Source organism: Akanthomyces muscarius, assembly GCF_028009165.1.
Source record: "Akanthomyces muscarius strain Ve6 chromosome Unknown contig_11, whole genome shotgun sequence".
Taxonomy (NCBI): domain Eukaryota; kingdom Fungi; phylum Ascomycota; class Sordariomycetes; order Hypocreales; family Cordycipitaceae; genus Akanthomyces; species Akanthomyces muscarius.
In genome coordinates, this window is record NW_026611614.1 from 201,415 (window position 1) to 221,407 (window position 19,993).

At 50.5% G+C, this 19,993-nt stretch overlaps 8 protein-coding genes across 9 annotated transcripts; 5 read left to right on the top strand and 3 right to left on the bottom strand.

Annotated features, from left to right (window-relative positions):
* Positions 1–491: 491 nt before the first annotated feature.
* Positions 492–1,104, bottom strand: LMH87_007601 (uncharacterized protein; the record flags this gene model as incomplete). Its single annotated transcript, XM_056199511.1, has 3 exons — positions 492–717; positions 817–920; positions 994–1,104. 3 exons carry the CDS (start codon positions 1,102–1,104, stop codon positions 492–494), a joined length of 441 nt encoding a protein of 146 aa, XP_056057953.1.
* Positions 1,105–1,793: 689 nt separating this feature from the next.
* On the top strand, positions 1,794–3,285 carry LMH87_007602 (uncharacterized protein; the record flags this gene model as incomplete). Its single annotated transcript, XM_056199512.1, has 2 exons — positions 1,794–2,376; positions 2,450–3,285. The coding sequence occupies 2 exons, from the start codon at positions 1,794–1,796 to the stop codon at positions 3,283–3,285; spliced, it is 1,419 nt and encodes a 472-aa protein (XP_056057954.1).
* Positions 3,286–6,527: 3,242 nt separating this feature from the next.
* Positions 6,528–7,034, bottom strand: LMH87_007603 (uncharacterized protein; the record flags this gene model as incomplete). The annotated part of the gene is made up of 1 exon (XM_056199513.1): positions 6,528–7,034. One exon carries the CDS (start codon positions 7,032–7,034, stop codon positions 6,528–6,530), a length of 507 nt encoding a protein of 168 aa, XP_056057955.1.
* Positions 7,035–7,236: 202 nt separating this feature from the next.
* On the bottom strand, positions 7,237–8,158 carry LMH87_007604 (uncharacterized protein; the record flags this gene model as incomplete). The annotated part of the gene is made up of 3 exons (XM_056199514.1): positions 7,237–7,465; positions 7,526–7,749; positions 8,084–8,158. 3 exons carry the CDS (start codon positions 8,156–8,158, stop codon positions 7,237–7,239), a joined length of 528 nt encoding a protein of 175 aa, XP_056057956.1.
* Positions 8,159–8,231: 73 nt separating this feature from the next.
* On the top strand, positions 8,232–9,158 carry LMH87_007605 (uncharacterized protein; the record flags this gene model as incomplete). 2 transcript variants are annotated; one of them, XM_056199516.1, is made up of 1 exon in its annotated part: positions 8,232–9,158. In XM_056199516.1, the coding sequence occupies one exon, from the start codon at positions 8,232–8,234 to the stop codon at positions 9,156–9,158; it is 927 nt and encodes a 308-aa protein (XP_056057957.1). The 2 variants fall into 2 exon arrangements, with proteins under 2 accessions (XP_056057957.1, XP_056057958.1); XM_056199517.1 differs by having other exon boundaries at positions 8,670–9,158.
* Positions 9,159–11,728: 2,570 nt separating this feature from the next.
* LMH87_007606 (uncharacterized protein) lies at positions 11,729–12,967 on the top strand (the record flags this gene model as incomplete). The annotated part of the gene is made up of 1 exon (XM_056199518.1): positions 11,729–12,967. One exon carries the CDS (start codon positions 11,729–11,731, stop codon positions 12,965–12,967), a length of 1,239 nt encoding a protein of 412 aa, XP_056057959.1.
* Positions 12,968–13,453: 486 nt separating this feature from the next.
* LMH87_007607 (uncharacterized protein) lies at positions 13,454–14,007 on the top strand (the record flags this gene model as incomplete). Its single annotated transcript, XM_056199519.1, has 4 exons — positions 13,454–13,497; positions 13,560–13,653; positions 13,796–13,868; positions 13,916–14,007. The coding sequence occupies 4 exons, from the start codon at positions 13,454–13,456 to the stop codon at positions 14,005–14,007; spliced, it is 303 nt and encodes a 100-aa protein (XP_056057960.1).
* Positions 14,008–14,938: 931 nt separating this feature from the next.
* On the top strand, positions 14,939–16,440 carry LMH87_007608 (uncharacterized protein; the record flags this gene model as incomplete). Its single annotated transcript, XM_056199520.1, has 2 exons — positions 14,939–15,139; positions 16,351–16,440. The coding sequence occupies 2 exons, from the start codon at positions 14,939–14,941 to the stop codon at positions 16,438–16,440; spliced, it is 291 nt and encodes a 96-aa protein (XP_056057961.1).
* Positions 16,441–19,993: the final 3,553 nt, after the last annotated feature.

Genomic DNA, 19,993 nt, shown 5'->3' on the forward strand with positions numbered 1-19,993 from the left:
AACTTCAAAGGCAAGCTGAAAGGATTGAATTGACGGCCGTGACGTCAGTATCTACAAAATTGAAGACGTTGAGGTGGAAGTTGAATTGATGACCAACCTGGCCACGTGAATACATTGAACATGCATGGGAAACCTAACATACAACAGGTAACTTAACGATGAGGAAGGCATGTTATAGTAAAGTCAGGTTTATAACTCATGATCCCCAAGATTCCGACTTTCTAAATGCTAAGCTATACTGGGGAGGGCGGAAGTGTATGAACACCTATTTATTTATCCTTGGACTTCTTCCGCGGCCGCCTTCTCTTGCGCTTACCCTTGACTGTCGCCAATTCAGAGCCCTCCGCCATGTCTTGCTCATAATCATCATCATTATCATCATCATCAGCGCCATCTTCTATAGCCCCTCGCCCCTCGTCTGTCTGCGAGTAGGCTAAGTAATAGCTGGCCGGCGGCGTCCAAGTCAGCTGCTCGTTCTGCTTCCCACAGCTCTACAGCAGGATAGGGGCCGAGATCTCGTTGAAGCCCTCGGTAAACTCTCGAGGATGCAGGAGCCGTTTTGGAAGCCCCTCGTCGTCGACGGCAGTGTAGACATGGCCCTCGTAATCGAATCTCTCGTCCTGGGGTTTTCCGGGACGCTCGTCGGCAAAAACTGTGATGTGCGGATCGTCGTCGGTCTTTTCACCACCCCCCGTAGTCGATTCATGAATCAGGCTCCTAAAAGTCGCACACACACACACACAAGGTTAGCAGGTTGGTTTTGGGGGGCATAGGAGTGAGAGAACGGGCAATATAGAGTGGTTCGGTTCCACGTACCTGATGCACCAGACTGTCAAGCCAGTCTCGACTGCCGCTGCACGGATGATGGCGTGAAATGCCTCGCGGCGCTCCTCTCGGGGTGGGTTGTAGTACCAATGAATCTAATAGTCAAAGGCAATGAGCATAAAAGGCTCTGTATACTGAGAGTCGACCAAATAGAACAGTTAAACGCACCATTGGATCCTCGATTGTGCCCTGACCTACAATGCCACCCTGCGCCGTATAGTCGCCCCTTTTCTTCCCCTTTCTTCCCTTGGACCTTTTGCTGCTCCTGGAAGAGGACATGTTGCTTGGCCACGGGGTAGTTGGTTACGCGATGAACATTCCTTGATCACAGGTAGAGTCCAGAGGCGGGGCCCAACAATGGCCTATTATTTATAAACAAACATGTTCATTGTGCTCGGACTTTTCCTGCTTGGGCAGCCCTTCAAGCCTGAAAGCTTCAGGCTTGAAGTGGGTCTCGTCTCATAAATAGACGGAATCAAATTCACGGAGGATACTTGGCAATAACGCGAGATGATGCTGCTGTTCGGGCTTACAGCGTCCTGGGCCAGGTCGAGCGGGTGAACCCAATGGCCCCACTTCTGTCGTTTGTCGCACACACCAACAGCCGCTAGGCACTGGTCAGTAGTTGTCGATTTAGTCAAGCCAGGTTTTTTTTTTTTTTCAAGGTAAGAAAAATTCATTCTCTTTTCTCTTCTCTCTTTATTGGCTCATTGTTATTTATTACACATGCCACCCCTAGGCACGTGTAGGTCGCTCTGTAAGACAGCTACAGTACTAACCAGCATCCAGGCTAGCGGCCCAGTCACCCATGGACTGGCGCAAACTCTTACTAATCACTGGCTGTATCACGCAAATTGCATGCATAACGTTATAATCTTCTTCACCCTTCCATCTTTCCAAGCTACACATACTGCACATGCAACAGCCTTAAAGACACAGCAAAGGAAATCAAAAGCGAAAGCAGAAGCATGCCCACTCTTGTTGCTGTCAATGCGGCCACGACCGCTGCCGACGAAAACTTGAACCTAAAATTAAACCCACGGCCTAGAGCCAGGTTCTTCGGAGAAGCAGAGTACGTCGAAAAGATCTGCCGCTACCGCTACGGCCGCGGCGGCTACCACCCTGTCCATCTCGCCGACACACTCGACCAAGGCCGGTACCGCGTCATCCACAAGCTCGGCCATGGCGGCTTCTCGACCGTCTGGCTTTGCCTCAACACAGAAGATGCTCGGCGGCCCACGTATGTCGCCGTCAAAGTTCTTGCCGCAGAGGACGACAGGGAGGTTGACTGCCGCGAACTACGCATCGGCCTGCACCTGCGTGAGCGACTCACGGGGGACCAGCCCTTCTGTCTGCCGCTCAGGGAATTTCGCCTCGAGGGTCCTAACGGAACGCATATCTGCATCGTGTACCCCGTCAGGGGCCCGACGCTGGGGTCTGCCATGGATGTCTTTGCCGAGAGGCAGGACTGTGCAGGGACTGTTCGGCGACTACTTGGACAGGTCGCAACAACGTTGGATATATTGCATAAAAATGGAGTATGCCACGGAGGTTTGTTTGACTTCCCATGACACACAAACACACCTGTATTGTTGCCCGCAGAGCTAATAATACATCACTCCAGATCTTCGTCCTGAAAATGTATTCATTGGGCTCAAATCTCTAGATGGCCTTGACGTGCCCGCGGTGTACCGCATACTCGGGGAGCCTGATACACACGAAGTTACTCTGATTCGAAGTGACCATACAGCAGAGTCTGTCCCCCGTTACCTCGTCTACCCTGTGCATGCGCCCGATATTTCGCTCAGCTATCTCCTGCCCCAAGTCTACATCGCTGACTTCGGCGAGTCCTTCTTCTACGAAGAGGAGTCGCCGCGCGTGACGGGCATACCGCGCGCGTACTGCGCCCCCGAAGCGGTGTTTGACAACATCTCGGGGCCTGCGTCAGATCTCTGGTCCCTCGGCTGCCTCTTCTTCGAGACGCGCCTCGGCTGTAAGATCATCGAGCCGGCTGACTTGCTCTGCCGCAATGACGACGAGTACATCCTCAGTCTTGCGCTGATTCTGGGGCGACTGCCCGAGTCCTGGTGGGCCCGCTGGCAGCCACGGCATGAATACTTTAGGCCTGACGATGATGGTGAATATAAGGATGAAGATAAAGACGCCGCCGCCAACTATGACGAGCAGCGAAAAGGCACGCACGACCGTCTGAAGACGCAACCGGGAAAGTTGGAGAGTTTTATGCCATGCGGGTTGAAGGAACCACGGTCAATTCGGGAAAAGATAGAGGTCAGCTGCTACAGCGCCGATTTTGAAGGCAAGGAGCTCTGCAAAGCCCAGCACATGACGGCGATGGAGGTCAGTGCTATGGCGGATTTGTTAAAGCAGCTGCTGCGCTATGTGCCAGGAGAACGAATATCTGCTGAAGACGCAGCCAACCATGGATGGTACCAGATGTAGTATAAGTATGGTGCCATATAGGTATAATAAAGACACACACACATATAGATATAAAGAAACCACATTACTTTTTAGCTTTTTTCTCTCCAGCCATTGTACTCGACCACGACATCGCAGGGCCCGCCGAGGAGGCGCAAGGCGGCGTCATCGTGACGTCGCGCTGCATTAAAAGAAAAGGACAGAAGAATTCGCTCGGAGTAAGGATACATGCCCCGCAAAGTCAGTTGAACGACACTCAGTTCATCCAGCCGCTCAATTTAGACACAAGCAAACCGCCATGCTACGTAGGTATCTGATCAAAACTAAGCGGAAGTTCATTGGCTCGACTCCGACGGCCAAAGCAGTATAAATAACGGTTCGCTGGTGAAAAGAAACATGCTGTCATGGGATGCTACGCCAGCGCCCAGATCAGAAGCCATTTCGGCTTTCTGTTTGCTTTCAAGGTGGGTGTCTTGTGTGCTGCAGTAGCCGATCAGATAGACGGATGCATTGGTTTTCATAATATACTGGTGCTTAGACCGATAGTTTGCACACTCTATCTCGCATGAACCATTTCCCCATTGTGATTGATTGACGTTACATGCGTCTGGAGAATCAGAAATGAGGCCTGAACAAGGACAGGATAGGGACTGGTTGTGAAGACTTCAGCATTCAGATTGCGATGTGTCCCCGGCGACACGAAAATATCCGTTGCGGTCGAAGTCATCGTGCAACAATTCTGTGACGCTTCTCGAGCGGCATGATGATAACGACCATGACGGAGCAGAAGCCAAGCAACGCCAAAGCGAGGCAGGAGTCACACGAGACAAGCGAGATAGAGGTTCCGGCAGGAAGAGCAGCAACGACGGCGCCCACAAGACAATACTGCACACAAACCTGCCTTTTTTACCTCAAGTTAGACCGTACGCTGGATAGCAGGTGCCCTAACGTGCTATCCTATTGTGTCCGCGGCGGTGCACAGCACCCGATCAACGCCACGGAGTTTACCGAGCTAGTGGGCGAGCAGCTGCGTCAAGACCTGTACCAGAGCTGTGATGCGCTCATAGGTCAGAGCCAATTCGGGTCAAGCGGTGCTGTTCAGGCTGGACCTAGCATAGTTCGGCTACACTTTTGTTAGCAAGGGTAGCGTGTCTAAGCGCTTAGAGAACGAGTGTAGGGTCTATCAACGACTTGACAAGCTTTAAGGCAAGGTGGTGCCGCTGCACCTAGGCATAGTCTCGTTTAATCCTGGTTACCTCTTGCCTGGCGGCGCGCTCCTGGTCCACATAATGCTAACATTATGGGTAGTAACGCCAAATCTATAATTGGAGGTGTATCGCTCTATATAGACGCTCTATAAGAATAGCGTGGACTATTAAGACGAACGCGGACCTAATCTGCTTTAGAACGTTAAGCAAGGTCGCGCAATAGTGATCAATTTCGACTATACGACCCTACTCCGACCACCTTAATATAGGCTCGTGTCTATACTTTCCGCGGGGGGCAGGAAACAAAGAAGAGGCGAGCTAAGAAACCGCAAGGGAAAGCGAAATGTGCTAGGCACGACCTCAAGCTGGTTTTGAGCATAATAATATACTATGAAGTGCTCAAATCATAATCTGGCGAGTTTCGCGAGAGCAGAACAATTGAGTGATTAAGAAGATGTATCCAAAAATGATCGTGCCCTATATAAGGAGGGAAATTTCCGCTGCAGATGCTACTGTTAGTATAGGGTAGTGTGGTAGGCAGCCGCTGGACAGAGGTAAGTGTTGGCATACTCACTCCCCTTTGTAGAGCAATTTAACGCTACGATCTGGAAAATTCAAGCACAAATCAGCGTCAGCAGAATGGGCGTCTCGTGTGACACTCGATGCATGCATGATCTGTGAGCATACGCTAATCCATCAAAGCACGAACGATCTAACATTCTCGCGATAACAACACTACGAGAATGCGCTCGCAGCGTCGATACGACCGGTGGTCTAGACTGGAGGACGACAAACTTGACCAACTATTCGCGACAGAGGGGCCAAGCAACTGGCGAAGCAAGGCTGAGAGGCTCGGATCACGAAATTCAAAGCAGTGCCGTGATCGGTACCATCTTAAACTAAAGCCCACGTTGAATCATAGGCCTATTACTCCAGAGGAAGGGGCACAAATTATAGCCCTTGTCGGGAGAATCGGACACTGATAGGCCGAGATTGCCCGCAAGCTACACGGGCGCAGTGACAAAGTCGTCCAAAACTGGTGGTATTGTTACTGCAAAAGAGCTTTGCGCCACAGAAACTGTTGCTGTGTAGATGAGGGGCAACGCCTACTGCGAGCGGAGTCTATTCGTTGCAGTTGTCGAACAACATGTCAGGGCAGTGGTCTCCTCAGAGCTATTTTTATTACCTCCTTGCCCGGTAGCAATGCCGCGAGCTTACTAGTTATATCCCGACACGCCGATACTATCTTCGCAACTCATGCTAGTACAGCCAAGCGTATAAGAGTTTGAACGCGTTATGGCGGCGGTCCATGTTGCGAAAAGCGATGACTACGACATGGAAATCGTCAATACCCTCTATAAAGATCAGGCGCTTGCCCTCCCGCATCGGCCTTACGACATGTTAACGGCGGCATTCCGCAGACAGAATTATACACAGTATCTTAGCTCGGAGAAAGAGTCTTGGGATCCTGTGGCGGCGCTGAACGAGGCAAAATTCCTACATTTTTCGGATTGGCCCGTACCAAAACCTTAGATACAGATGTCCGAAGGGGTCAAAGCAGAGAAACAGCCGAATTGTCACTAAGTGGATGGCGTAGAGCTTTGCGTTAAAAGAGAGCTGTGGAACGGCTTTTACTCTTATTTTGCCTATAGACGAGAGCGCATCTGCAATGCAAGGGAGAAGAGGAGGCATTTTTATGCAGTTCCTCCTTGAGAAACTCGAAGTAGTTCAGGAGCTCTTTTGCAGGGTCGCCTGGAGAATCATCAGAATAGCAGAGTTAATGACAGCTAACCGCCTCACATAACGTGACTAGAGGAGCTGGGCTACTCATTCACGGCGGGGAATATAACCATTACCGTGTCGACATCCAGGGGTCTGACAGCGCTGCGCAATATGGCTAGATAATTTAATACGGTTCTCTATTATACTGACGATCAAATGAAACAACAATCTACAATACTCTGTTTATAATACCCATCCACTGTGAAGCGTCTTGTCTCTCGGTGGCTCGACCGGCAGCTCAGGACGCTAAAGGACGTCCATACAGACTAACACTTAAACATCAAAATGATACAGGGTCTCATCTACTATGTCGAATTCAATTTCAATATGCCCATCTTGACAAGCCAAAGGGGACAAGGCGTTCAGCGCCGTGTAGGAAAAGTCCAGACCGGCGGCACCGTTTGGGTCCCATACAGAATTGGAGCCATGGGCACACCGCTCGCAACCATCGCCAATGAAGAAGGGTGCACCGGAGACCACGCCATTGACCGTAACAACAACCCTCTTGCCACAAAATTGAGCGCGACCCGCCTGTGTCTTCAGCGGCAGGTTGCTCATGGCTACGAGGTTGTTGGTATGGATGTCGTTGAGCGACAGGGCCGAATTGAAGTTGCACATAACGCTTCCTAGATTTTGGGTACTGAGATCGGTACCACAAGTCTGTGGCTGCTGGACATCATAGTAGTAGGTACCGAAGCCTTTCCCATGAAGGACCACCTCCTGGGCAGATGCCGCGGCAGCCAGGGCAACAGTTCCAATAGCGGTGGCAGGCATGTGCATCTCGCGAGTTGTGCAGGTAGACGTTGTCCATTTTCTGGAAACCGTTCAGTATATGAGATTCGGACGTAGACCTTATAAATTTTCCTGTGTAAGCCCAAACCGGCTCTCGATTGTGTCAGCGTTGCTTCTTGTGTGGCGGCAGGTTAGCCACATATTGTTTCTCAATGTAAGCATTTGTCGGCCCTCCGCTAGCTCTAGCGGGCTAGTCAGCGTACTGGTCACTCGCGCATTCGTCCACGGGAAACTCTGCGACGAGCTCCTCAGGGATGAGACCCTCGTCAGAAGGGCTCAGACTCGCATCGTCCAGAGGAGTGCGCGGCTGACGCTCGTCGGTTGCAACCTCGCCCCAGGCTCCTGCTGTTTCGTTGATCGATCGCTTGCGGTTTGACGCCATGGATGGATCCCCGACAAAGACGGCGAGGAGGCAAGAACTAGGTAGAACAAGAATTAGCGAAGTGCTGGCGGTGAAGCTTGGGATTTGGGAGTTGCACGGTAGATGAGGTTTGTGAGCCGCCAACTGCTTAAGTACGTGATGAAGAAAGCTGCGGCGCCCAATGCTCGGTTCAGCAGAGGAGCGGACCAACCGTGGCGATGGTCGGCTGGCTGGAGTCAAAGGCCAGTGGTCCACAGTTGCTATGTGTCGCGACTGCGGCCAACGGCAGCGAGGAAAGTCCGCAGAAGTGCTGAGCGGATGGAGAAACTTGCTCAGTTTAAGCTATGTGTCAATGGTCCACGAAGTCTAGCGCCTTCGGCCTTCAGAGTTTGCCCGATTGGCGTTCTCGTCCCTGGCAAGAGCGCTGACGCGCCGAAGAGCTGCGGCGCCGTTGCCGGCTACTGGCCCTGTGTCACATTGATAACTAGGACGGGGACTTCTGATGGAGGTCAGGTCATGTGTAACCACCTTCTGATGGCAGCGCCTTGCTGATTGCTTTGCGAAGCCTCGCAACACAGCCGATTTGTCTCCTGTGCCATTGGTATCATCCAAGAAAAAAAGGAAAAGCAGCTCGCGCGAGCCCCTACTCGACAAATAAACTAACAGCATCACTCACGCACATCATGTTCAAGAAAAACTTGGCTAGACCTGCCGAACGGAATCCGTCAAAGGCACGCCGCAGATATGACATAGCAGGAAGGCGGTTGTTGCCGCGTAATGGCAAAACTACCGCAAAATTTAATAGCCTATCTGCGTTTGAACTTATGCTCCATTCAAATCTAGAGCCGCCTAGGAAAGCGGCCTCAGTTTCTCGAGGTAGCAGTGGTGCGGACAACAAAAAAGCTTTATGCGATCTACCTCAGGAGCTATTGCTGGATCTTGCAGAGTTATTGCCAATTCAGGACCTTTACAACTTTGCACAGACATGCAAACGCATCGAGGTTGCCCTTCGCGAGTACCTCTACCAGCAACAAGGCGAACGCCTGCTACGTTGGGCAGCCTCTGCCGGCAGGCGAGTTCCAGCTCAAAGAGCTATTCTATATAAGCAAAACATCGACGTCAATTTCATCCAATTTGATCAGACGGCGTTGGCACAAGCCATCGCAAAGCACAAGTGTTATTATGGCGACTTCGCTAGCATCACAAAGCTCCTCCTGGAGCAGGACTGCATAGATTTGACTGATACAACGAATGGCATACCCATGCTCGAATCGGCGCTTGAAAACGGTGCTCATCCCGTCGTTGACCGGCTCCTCAAAGAGGGCCGGGGCAAGATCAATCACATCTTGGACAATGGCCAGACACCGCTCATGACTGCTGCGTGTAATGGCCACAAAGATGTTGTCGACTTGCTCATTCAACGGGGAGCGGACGTGAACCAGCGGACCAGCTCGAGCGATGGCCCTATCGGTTCTCGGCGGACGGCATTAGCGCTCGTCATTCAAAAGCACAGGCCTCGCAACGTAGGCATCCTCCGGCAACAGGATGACGATCTCGTGAGCGTTGCAAAGCTTCTCTTGGAGCAGGAAGGCATAGACTTGACTGATGAAACGAATGGCATACCTATGCTCGAAACGGCGATAGGAAAGGGCGTCGTTGCCGTTGTCGACCAGCTCCTCGAAGAGCGCCAGGTCAACCGTGGAGCCGCGATTTTGACATTCTTAGAACACGGCAAGGTCAGTCCGTTCTAATTATTGAGTAACAAATATATGAAAATCGTTGGTAAAGGGAGTATCAGCTCATATGACACCCTCTACCAGCTGTGCCATATAATTGAGGAACTTCTTAGGTTTAAACTCGATATTGAACCTATCGACTGGTTGCGACAGCGGCTCCACGAGTTGATTGAAGAGCAGGGTCCGAGCTTCAATCTTTCCAGAACTATTCGCGGATTCTATTACGGTCCTAGACTCGTAGTGTTACGAACTGAGTCTGGATTTATGCGTATCGGTCGGCCTCCAGGCCAACGTCGCGGAAATGGAAAATCGCGCCGCGCCCTGAAGCGGAAAGCCTCACATTTGGACACCACACTGGTAGTTGTGTCTAGCGCTGTCGTTCAGCCGCCCGGTGCCGCGACTAACACAAATGAAAGGGACGACAAGGAGAAAAACAACGTCAGTTCTCTACAAAGTCGTTGGACAAGGGATTTATTGCCACATAGGGAATGGCACACGAATTGGGAAGAGCTGTCGAACAGAAAACTGTCTGAACATTCCAGCTCGGCCAACTCAACCCGTCCTGATGCTGCGAAATTCGATTAGCAGTTGGTCAGAATCGCTAAGATGGTGGCTAGCTAGAAGTAGATATAAGATCTACAGTTTTGTCAGATGAAAGATATGGAAACGGTGAATTAGAAAAGATTGTTGTTATACTGGTGCTTAAGAGTACGCACGCCTATTAGTCAAGGTCTCTAGCTTGGCTGCTCGAAGTTCGACTGGAGGACTATGAGCCGGAGAACATTGAGCCATCTAAAGACTTCGGTACACGATTTAGATGTCCACACTGTCATGCGAGAGGTGAGGCTAGGGTTAATAGATGTAAGCGCAAAATCACCGTCGACCAGCTCTATCCAGGCATTACATGCTCCGACAAATAACACTCCCAAAGGGTTGAAATCACGTGTTTCATTGTAAAAGGGGAGCGCAAGGCAAAGATGCTCATATTCCTTGGAATAAGTCTGGAATTTATGGCCCTGGGACTTTCGCCCGACGTCTCGCTACCGAGAGGCACCGCAGGGGCGGTAAGGTTGTATAGATCCAGAAAACAAAGCCACGATGGAACATTGCGCAACCTGTTGACTACTGGATCATTTGGATGTGTGATGCACCGAGGACTAGCGGCGGGGCAGTTCAGGGCGATATCGCCTTTGGCATCGAAGGAAAGCAGCATGCCACCGATGAGGGTAGTGCGAGGACATGCAGGCGCATGATACAAAGGAGATAAACAGCATCATGGGATGATACTGCGGACGACTCTCTTGTCAAAACAGTCTTTCCGTCCTCCATAATGAATTTAACACGCCGTTACTATTGAGAAGCTGCATGCAATGTGACAGAATGGAGCGTTCTGTGCTGCCTGAAAGGGTGGGAAGTAGTCTGGCGACCTCATGCAACCTCCTACGACGAAGGTGACAAAATTACGAAGACAACCTTAGAATAAGCAGTCTAATGGCGCGCATCACCTGATGATACATGCCCACTTTTCGGGCCATCTCTCGAGGATGTCTTTAACTATTGCGACGGGCGATTCACCATCAAGACGGTGCTCCTCATTGCCGACCAGGATATTTCTCGAATCCAATACATTCACGACAAGGGACTTCTGCATCGTGATATCAAGCCAGATAAACCCTTGATGGGAACTGGTACCAATGGAAACACATTATACACGATTGATTTCGGTTTGGCCAAGGAGTTCTGCAATGCTAAGCGTGTTCAGACTATGCAAGGTCGGCCTTTTGGTAGCACTCGGCGATACGCGAGTTTAAACAATCACAAAGGACAAGGTGCGTTCTGCGTATTTCTTATGAGGGATGCACCTCTTTGCAGGCTCCACAGGTATGGTGCATGAGGCGTTTAACCCAGCTACCTGATTGGCTACGTCCCCAGTATTACATATAAGTGCTGCTGGAGCTGCCTAGAGCTGGCTGCCTGGAGCTGAACCGTCGTGTCGACAAGGCTGCAGGGCACTGTTAGGCAGCAGCGGATGCACTCATATGTAATACTGGGGACGTAGCCAATCAGGTAGCTGGGCAAACGGGGAATATGCACACTTTCAAATGCAAGTTCTGGTGATTGCTCTTCGTCTTGTGACGATAAAAGAAGCCCCTATCGCTCATTTGGTTCCTTCAGCTACAGTATTTATCATTTACGAATATACATGCAGTAATCGCAAGTCCCTTTGCCAGCACCATTGACACACAACCGCCGCCATGGTAAACTGCCCCAAGTGTGACTTTAATAATATGACTGGCCGAACAACATGCGAGAGATGTGGTGAAGGCATTCCCGTGGTCGTGAAAAGACAATTTGAAGCGATGGACTTCGAGCAAATGACTACTGGTAAGTGTCGGGCAACTCGTGCGTGCAGAGCAAGACTAATGTTCAAGTACTTTTTCGTGGTTAGACGAAACAATTTTCGGAGTTTGTCACAGTGCCAAAGCCAGCGTTTAAGAGTGGGTCATGTGGGAAAGAGTGCTGAGGAGTGACTGGCTAGAATGTATGGGTACTTAGTTCGCCCAGGCAACCATCTTGCATGTTAAATGGACCGCTCCCTGAATGCCTTCCCAACTCTCCTCTTAACTCATGCTGCTCTCAACAGAGCAACAGTGAAGGCTATGATCGATTTCCTCGATGAACCAGTGCTGGACGGGCTTTACTTCGTCAATGCACCAAATGCTCGAACTCGTCGCCAGGCAACAGCCGACTACCTAGCCAAGGCAAAGTTCCCGGAACCACATCCATGCACTGATAGAGTGGTTAAAGTGCTACATCAAATAGCACACCCATTCTCGGACGGCAGCATTATTAATCGAGAGACCTCCGTCCAAGAAGATCATACGATTCGAAAATCCGTGCGCCTTGGCCGATCTGATCTCCTTGCAGAACGGCGGAATCTCGAGCTCGTCGCTGAACATACGGACGTACCGGTACCCCGTGTCTACGACTTCTATACGACGAGTGGATTCGAGCACCTCGTTATGGAGAAGATGCCCGGAGTAACACTCGAATATGCCTGGCCTGACCTGTCCTCTCAGGAGAGGGAAGACTTAGCAGACCAGGTCGTTAGACTTGTCGGCCAGTTTCGCCGTTTGCAATCCCCCTCCATCAACGCCGCCCTTTTAAACAGACAGGCTCTTCGACCAGGCTTGCGGAACAGCTTCGACTTCACTATGGAGCGAATAAAGGAATATACTTGTTGTGACAGTGCCGTAGACTACGTTCGGCTCAGGTGTGAGGCATTGCACGACATGCCGAACGTATTCACCCACGGTGACTTGGATTGGAGCAACATAATGGTTTCGGATAGGCAAGTTTGTGGTATTATTGATATGGAGAGCAGCGGCTTCTTCCCTCCCTACTGGGAGTGGTTTTCTGTCAGGAGGATGGCACAAGGTCTGCCGGAAGGGTCCTGGTTCCACCTTCTGGAGGAGCGCTTGGCGAACGAGCACGGTTCGGAGTACGCTGGCATGTGGGAAGTGGAAAGGCTCATTCAAGCACTGAACCGTCATTCACAGTGGGCTTTAACACCTGATGAGCGGTCGGCAAACCGTTCAAATGGTTGGGCCGAAGTCAGCTGTATTCTTGGTGAGGATGTTGGCCCCGCCCCTAAAGCCACCTACGCTCCGTGGTCCGAGAACCCTTGGTGGCTTGATTATTACCTAAAGAAAGAAGATAACGCGGAATCGAGCACTCCCAACCTGGACAACACTGCTAGGAGTAGAAGCGGTTTCTTTAACATGAACGCAACTCTACATGAGCCGACGGTCGAGGTCAGCTGAAGTCTACAGCGCGTATGACTATGTTGATACTGTGTGGGCAGCTCGATTTTTTTTTTTTTTGAAACAGTGTAATGTCAAACAGTATGCTAAGTCTGCTCGAAGATGTACAAAAAAAGAATCAGAGAATGTTACAACCTGATACTGCGTCCGCATCTCCGAGACATAACTGAAGCAACTCCTCGTGAACCTCCGCAAACCTTTCAAACGATTTCTCCGCTCCGACCTCCTCCGTATGCTGAGACAAGTCAAGCCTCCGAAGTGATTTGCCATATAAGTTCATCAAATCAAGCACTTTCTTGCTTCCTTGCTGGCCATCATAACGCGGGTACATCATCATATACGACAGTCCATGTTCTTTGACACCCATCAGACTCTTCAGAATATCATAAGCATCTACGCCCAAAAGAGAGATGGCTCTGGGAGTACTACCGGCTCTACATCGCAGCCCTGCTGTGGTTGAGCTCGGGGACGACGGCGGTGATGGCAATGGGCCGGAGAGATCAGCCCGGCGCGGCATCATCCTTCCAGGAGTAATAATGCCCCCGTGTGCAGCGGTGCCGACACACCAAAGCAGTGCACTAATTGCTCCCAGTATTTTTCAACAAGTCGTTGAAGGTCTGGCCCTACATCAGCTTGCCGTATCGGCCACAGGTGCCAGGTCGCCGCTTGTGGCTCTACGCTCCTCGGTCCGCCCTGGTGCAGACGCCCATGCATGAAATCTGCGCCTGGCCTCACGGACGTGATTGGCTTTCGGTCGCTGAGACTACTTCTCGTGTGGGGTCACAAAGCAAACTTCAACACCAATTCAGGCTACGCGGTCGCTGGCAGTGGGACGGCGTGCCCACCGTGCTCACGTCGCGCGAGATCTGGGCGACCATCACCCCTCGGACCATCCTGTTTGGTGAGTGCTGCGGCCCGTTGCGGACTCTCGATACTGATCATGCTCAGGCCACTTCGCCGTCTCTTTTCTTCGGATGCTCATCTTTGGGCCAATGAATTTGATGTGTTTTTTTTTGTTTGGGCTTGTTTTCCCCGTTTGAGCGAAAGCCGCCGCGTAGGTTACAACTGGCGCAGTGTGCTCCAGCGCTGAGGGGCTGGTGTGCCGTGCGGTTGGTTTTGGCCGTCCACCCACGCGATGAGACGCCAACCGCCGATACATCTAGTACATACTAATGGGTGCACTTGTGTTAAAAAGACGGCCGAATTCAACCGCCCATTATCCCACCAAGAAGTTTTGGGTGCCCGACGCAAAATTAGTCGGGCGGGCGCTGCTCTGGAGACCAAAATGGCTGCCACTATTATTCTTGTTTACCTAAAAGTGTGACATTTATTTCGCATTTCTCTAGTTATACAGTGAAGGGCGAAATTATGTACTGTAGCGCCCTAAGTTTTTTAAGTTATTTATTTTAGGCGCAGCGGTTTTCTACGCTTCTTGCAGCACTGCCCCACCCTCCTTTACCGCTAGATGATTGAGACGTCCGGTGGTAAAGTTGGAAAATCTTTGTAATTAGAAGTTTACTGTGCAGAGCACTATCGGTGTCCTCCTGCACACTGACTGAGACCCACTTTATGTAATTTTTGGCCAATCAAGAAACTCCAAGAGCTGATAGTGCCGCTAAAATGCGCTAATAAACAGTGTGTTTATGAGGACACCGATACTGCTCACAACAGTACATAGCGAAAACATGCCGCGCTTGAAAAAAATGGAGGCGCCATAGCTAGATCTGAAATAGAAAATGCTATATATTTCGGACATGATGAAGACGTGATGAAAGCGAACGGAAAAGATCCAGTTTGGGTGCAGCAACCCACAGGCGACCGACCCCCACCACACTCGCTAATTAATTAACGTTAGTTAACGTACCTAGGGGGCGGCACTGACAGCGCCCTTCACTGTACAGCAGCAGGGCCAACTTCATTCAATTGAATTCCGCGCTTCCACCTCAAATCGAACTGCTCATCATCCTCACCATGAGGTTTGCCATCGTCACCATCACTGCCACGCTTGCCTCTAGCGTCACGGCCATAGCATTGCCCTCCCTCTTGCAAAGGACAGGCCAAGCTCAAGGCGACAGCGTCCATGCCAGGGTTACTGCTATCAGCCGCGACCTCTCCGGCAACAGAACCCCCGACAAAGAGATCGACGTCCCCCTCGGCACCCTCATCCACGTTGTCAGAATACGAATCTGTATCGTGAAGAATGGAAGTAGTATCGTACCCGCCGGTGTAGCGCCTGCTTTACTAGCTAATACCCTGTAGGTCATGTTACGATCGTGAGACCAATGGAGGATACAGCAACGGTACCAGAGAAAGCAGCCAAGTCACCAGAGACCCACAGCTGCCGCTGACGGCAGAGGCGGGGTTTCGCGCAGGTCACCTCCGTTGGTTGTTGAGGGGCCTTTGTTGTGAACAGTGCGTTCATATGCATAAATAAAAGCCTCCCCGTGCCCGTGTCCTAATGTGCATGGCAAAGAGGCACTATATGATCTGTTGTCTGTTATCGAAGCGATGAATGGAAAAATAGGCGACGAGCATGGGGCTGGAAAGAAAAGATGGCTACGTTCCCAGCGATTCGTCAGCGGCAGGCCGTGCGTGGCTCATGATGAAGGTATGTTGTCCAATGTAGCGGCGAGAACGCGAAGAGAGGCTTACACGAGGCGTAGATGGCATGCCAGGAAACCTTGACGAGAAAGTGAGTATAAACCGGCGCGATGTCATGCTGCCGGACAGCGAAGGGGAGATATGGGCATAAATGGTGTAGGCGTACAAACGGGTCGAGACTTTGTTCGACGGCAACAAGTAAACTGTCTAGTAGCGCCTGGAGCTGATGCTACTGCTGGAAGGGGAATCTAAGTTTCCAGTAGATCGCGTGGTGACATTGTGGAGGAACAATCGGTGGAGGGAGATGCTGACGTGGTGGAGCGAGACGGAAGTCAGGCGGGCCAATTTTCATGTGACCACATTTCACTGGATGGCGAGCCTACGAGTTGACGAGGTACGTGTGCGCTGTGCGCGATGAAAGGCAAGGTTGGCACGATGCTGACCTGAAGGAAACCAGTATTGATGAGATACCTGGATCGTGCGCTGAAGACTCTCGGGGAATTTCCAGGAAACGCAGGTATGATGGTCAGTGCAGAAGACTGGAATTGCTAGTGGCAGAGACGCCGGCTGGAGCGACTTGACAGGCGCGGGAGGCGTTGTTCTTTCCTCCCGATGCACAGGGCGCAGTGTCTAGTATGGCAGGGCGGCGGAGGCATCCAGGTTTCCTCTCTCATGTCAATGATCAGGCGTATACGGCGATTTTTGAGCATGTGAGAAACAATCAGTCGCTCGAGTTTCCCGATGTCGGTGCATTGCGTAAAATGTCTAATGCGGAAGGAAAGACTCTAGCACGGGTTGTGAGCCACGTCGTGGATTGGCTCAACCCTGAGCTGACGATCATCGTGTATCAGCAGAGGAACAACAAACCGTAGCTTCGAGATGACTTTAGGCCAGCCATCCTAGAGTACCATCGGCGAAGAGGAACGGAGAAGGCCTGCGTCGATAACGAGGTAGAATTCGTTTCCCAATGGTTAGAGTGGGTGGTCATAGAATTAGCCCGACACCATATGGCATTCTTTTCTAGCCCGATTGGCAAGATGACTCTGGACGAACCTTTACTCGACAATGGGAATTACTATGCCGCTCGATTTGCGTGCGAAGCGTGGGGTGAGATCTTACGGACAGTTAAGCAGGTATTTGCTGACGAAGAATAGTCGCCTCTCCCGTGGCGGTCAGGCTTTATGTGCAGCGAAAACGAAGAAGGCAAGGCACTTAGTGCTATAATGTTCTCAATAGAGAAGATTGTACGCGGGAGTGTGTATATAATCAAGGGCCCAACGCTAGGGACGGAAGCTTCGCTATAGGAGCTACTGGCGAGGCTGTACGACGCTATACGCCAGTGGTCGGAAAAGATGAGAAAGAAGGATGGCGGACCGGTGGCAACACAGATAAGTAAGCAAAGCGGTAGACTGGACAAATAGGGCAGGGTAGTGAGTTTGGCTGGGTAGGCGGCGATGGCAAGCGGGTGTTGAAAGCTATGGAGGAACGAAAGAAGAACCGCAAGGAAGCTGTAGCTGCTTCCGTGAAAGAATTATTTCTGTGCCTAGTCCCCTGTTGACGACATCGCGGCACTGAAGGTTACGGAGTGCTTCCGTGGCAGGTCTTGCGCTCCCGTCATCGATGAAGCCAGAGAGGTCTACATGGTCACAGGATTACACATGGCCTGAGACCGAACGGATCGAACGCGGAGCAAGGGCGTAACCTGAGACTATGCCTGGAGTTTCTAAGGCGGAGTGTCATAGCACGTGTTCCAGCTGCGGAGGATCTCACGTCGGCGCATCATCTACAGACGACGACTTAGTGTATTTTGGTGTTTGAATATCAGAACGGCATGTCAATGGTTTAATAGACGTCGTATTTTACAGCTCAATCATCGTAAATTGTCTCACTTTTCGTGTCCTTCCAGTGATTAGAGGACCATAATATATGTAGTTATAGATGACCGTCACAGCGATTATACTGTAATCTAAGACTGAAACCGATCTTTCGACTTCTTTATGTTCGTATCGACAGGACGAAGTTACGTAAGTAGAAAAAGCGGTAGGCGTATTAACTAAACGGAAGCCCAAAGTGTTATAATAATCTAGTTATGTTCAACCCACTCTATGTATCATCCCATCAAAACCTTATCTTAAATTCGAGATTTGAACAATATTGATTTCAATTGAATGAATGAATGGATGAATGAATGTAGGCATTAAGTCATCTCATTCGACATGCGGCATTAGGAGTGGAGGCAGCTTCCCGTGCTAGGTGGCATGGCTTAGCAACCAAGAATACCTGTTGACCACAGCACGGTTTTGAATCCCGTTCACCACACGCTAATATATGAAAATCGCGGGAAAGCGGAGTATCAGCTCATATGACACTCTCTACCAGCTCTGCCATATAGTTAAGGAGCTGCTTAGGTTTCATCTCGATATTGAACCTATCGACTGGTTGCGACAGCGGCTCTACGAGTTGGTTAAAGAGCAGGGTCTAAGCTTTAATCTTTCCAGAACCATTCGCGGCTTCTATCACGATCCCAGGCTCGCAGTGTTGCGAGCTGAGTCTGGATTTATGCGCATTGGTAGCTTTAACTCGGCCAAAAACTCAGCGCCTCGTGATCTTGCGAATTTCGATTGGCCGTTGGTCAGAATTTCCAGGAGAGATAGAAACAAAGCTCGGCAAAGTTGCCCCGTCAGAAACAGCAACCTTCAGAAACGTCGAGTCTGCCTATTCGCGGGCTATATTCGAAAAGGGAAAAGTGGACGATATAGAAACTATTAAAGCTCGGAAAGCATCTTATGGGGTGAAAGGAGCATCGACAGATATCACCAAGAATTCCATTCATTGCCGACTGAGCTGGGGTTAATGATCGCGGATGAACTTGATGAAACCATGTTTACAAATATTGTCCGATGGAACTCCCCTTTTGACCTCTTACGCTACAGTGATGCGAAGCATAGACACGCACCCGCCTGGAGAACTGTCGTGCGCAAGGATAGAGATTTCTCAAAGTTGCTAGCTCTAGCAGAGCTAGACAAGAATGACTTTCCTCGCAGGCGTTGGAGTCCGTTCTCTATATAACGCAGATAGCAGGGTCCACTATGATGATCAGTCCGTTATCCTGTCTCGGGCTTCCGAGGCAGACTCCAAGCTTATCAACTAAAAGAAACTTTACCATGGCAGATATGCCACGCTCTTTAACCCGATGATCCAGTTGATTTTGCAGCAGCCCAACGACGGCAGGTGGGTACAGACCGTGAAGCGCGACACATATATGGAGAATAAGTATGGAAAACTCGCAGTTCCAATTCTGTACCTCAAAGCAATAAGTGCTTACTCGAAGAAACTGAAGTTGTGTACGGCCCCGGAGATGGTAGGTATTCCTTTACAGTACAAGGGGCGACTATCTGCATAGATAATCTCTGTCACTTTGGCACACTATGGCATAAAAGGTGTAATACTCAGAATAGGACAAGCATAGAAGAGCTCAAGCAATTGATTAATACAGGTTAAAGTAAAGTAATGATCGGAAGATTCTCCTTTGGAAACCCACTGCATCTATTAGGCGGACACCATTGTACTATCCTAGCCTGCAAATGAAGCTGACAGCATTTATATTCGTTTTACGAGCTTATCCTTAAGTCTGCTAAGAAAGATGATATTGATAGCCCTCGACAAACAGAAAAAAGAGGAGACGTCGCGAATAGCTTCAGCATGATTGAGTCTCAGGCGGTGTCTCAGCTTCAATCCGGCTCTATGCTACAATTGGAGGGCGTTCGTAGTCGTACGCAGCAGGCGCTCGGATGCGCTCCACGCAGATGAAAGCCTGCTAGAGCGATATCGGAAGTAGAGCCATGTTAGTCGAATGCATAAGCCAGCCCTCACGTGGTGAGCTCAGCTATATAAGAGCCTCCCCCTCCCCTCTTGTTGGACGGAATGCATTTTCCTCCTTACATATTCAGACACTCTGCGATAGTATACCAACTGATGCCAAGACGTCCCGGCTCTACCTGTGCGGCCGGTGACCTGCCGAAGATGCTGGAGCCTCGTCTCGGCATGGGAGAGGAGAGTAAAGTGCGTCTTGGACGCGATCACCTAACGGATGTCATAGTATAAGTAGCGAAGGCAAGCAATATTGTTATCTTAGTAGGGGCGGGAATTAGCACGAAAGCTGGAATTAAGGTTCCTTATATATCCTATTACTGATGCTATGATACAGACTAGACTAGGACTATTACTCGGATGGTGGCCGCTATGTAAATGGAAATCCCTTTCAGCGGTCTTCCCTCCGAACGGACGACGACAGACAAAAGTTCATAGAACACGCTGTCTCTCTTCGTGATGCCGTACTGAAGAGTAAGCCGATGAAAACGCACAAGTCTTTTCTCCAATTACGGAATATGGGAAAGTTGCTACGCCTTTATAGCCAGAACGTGG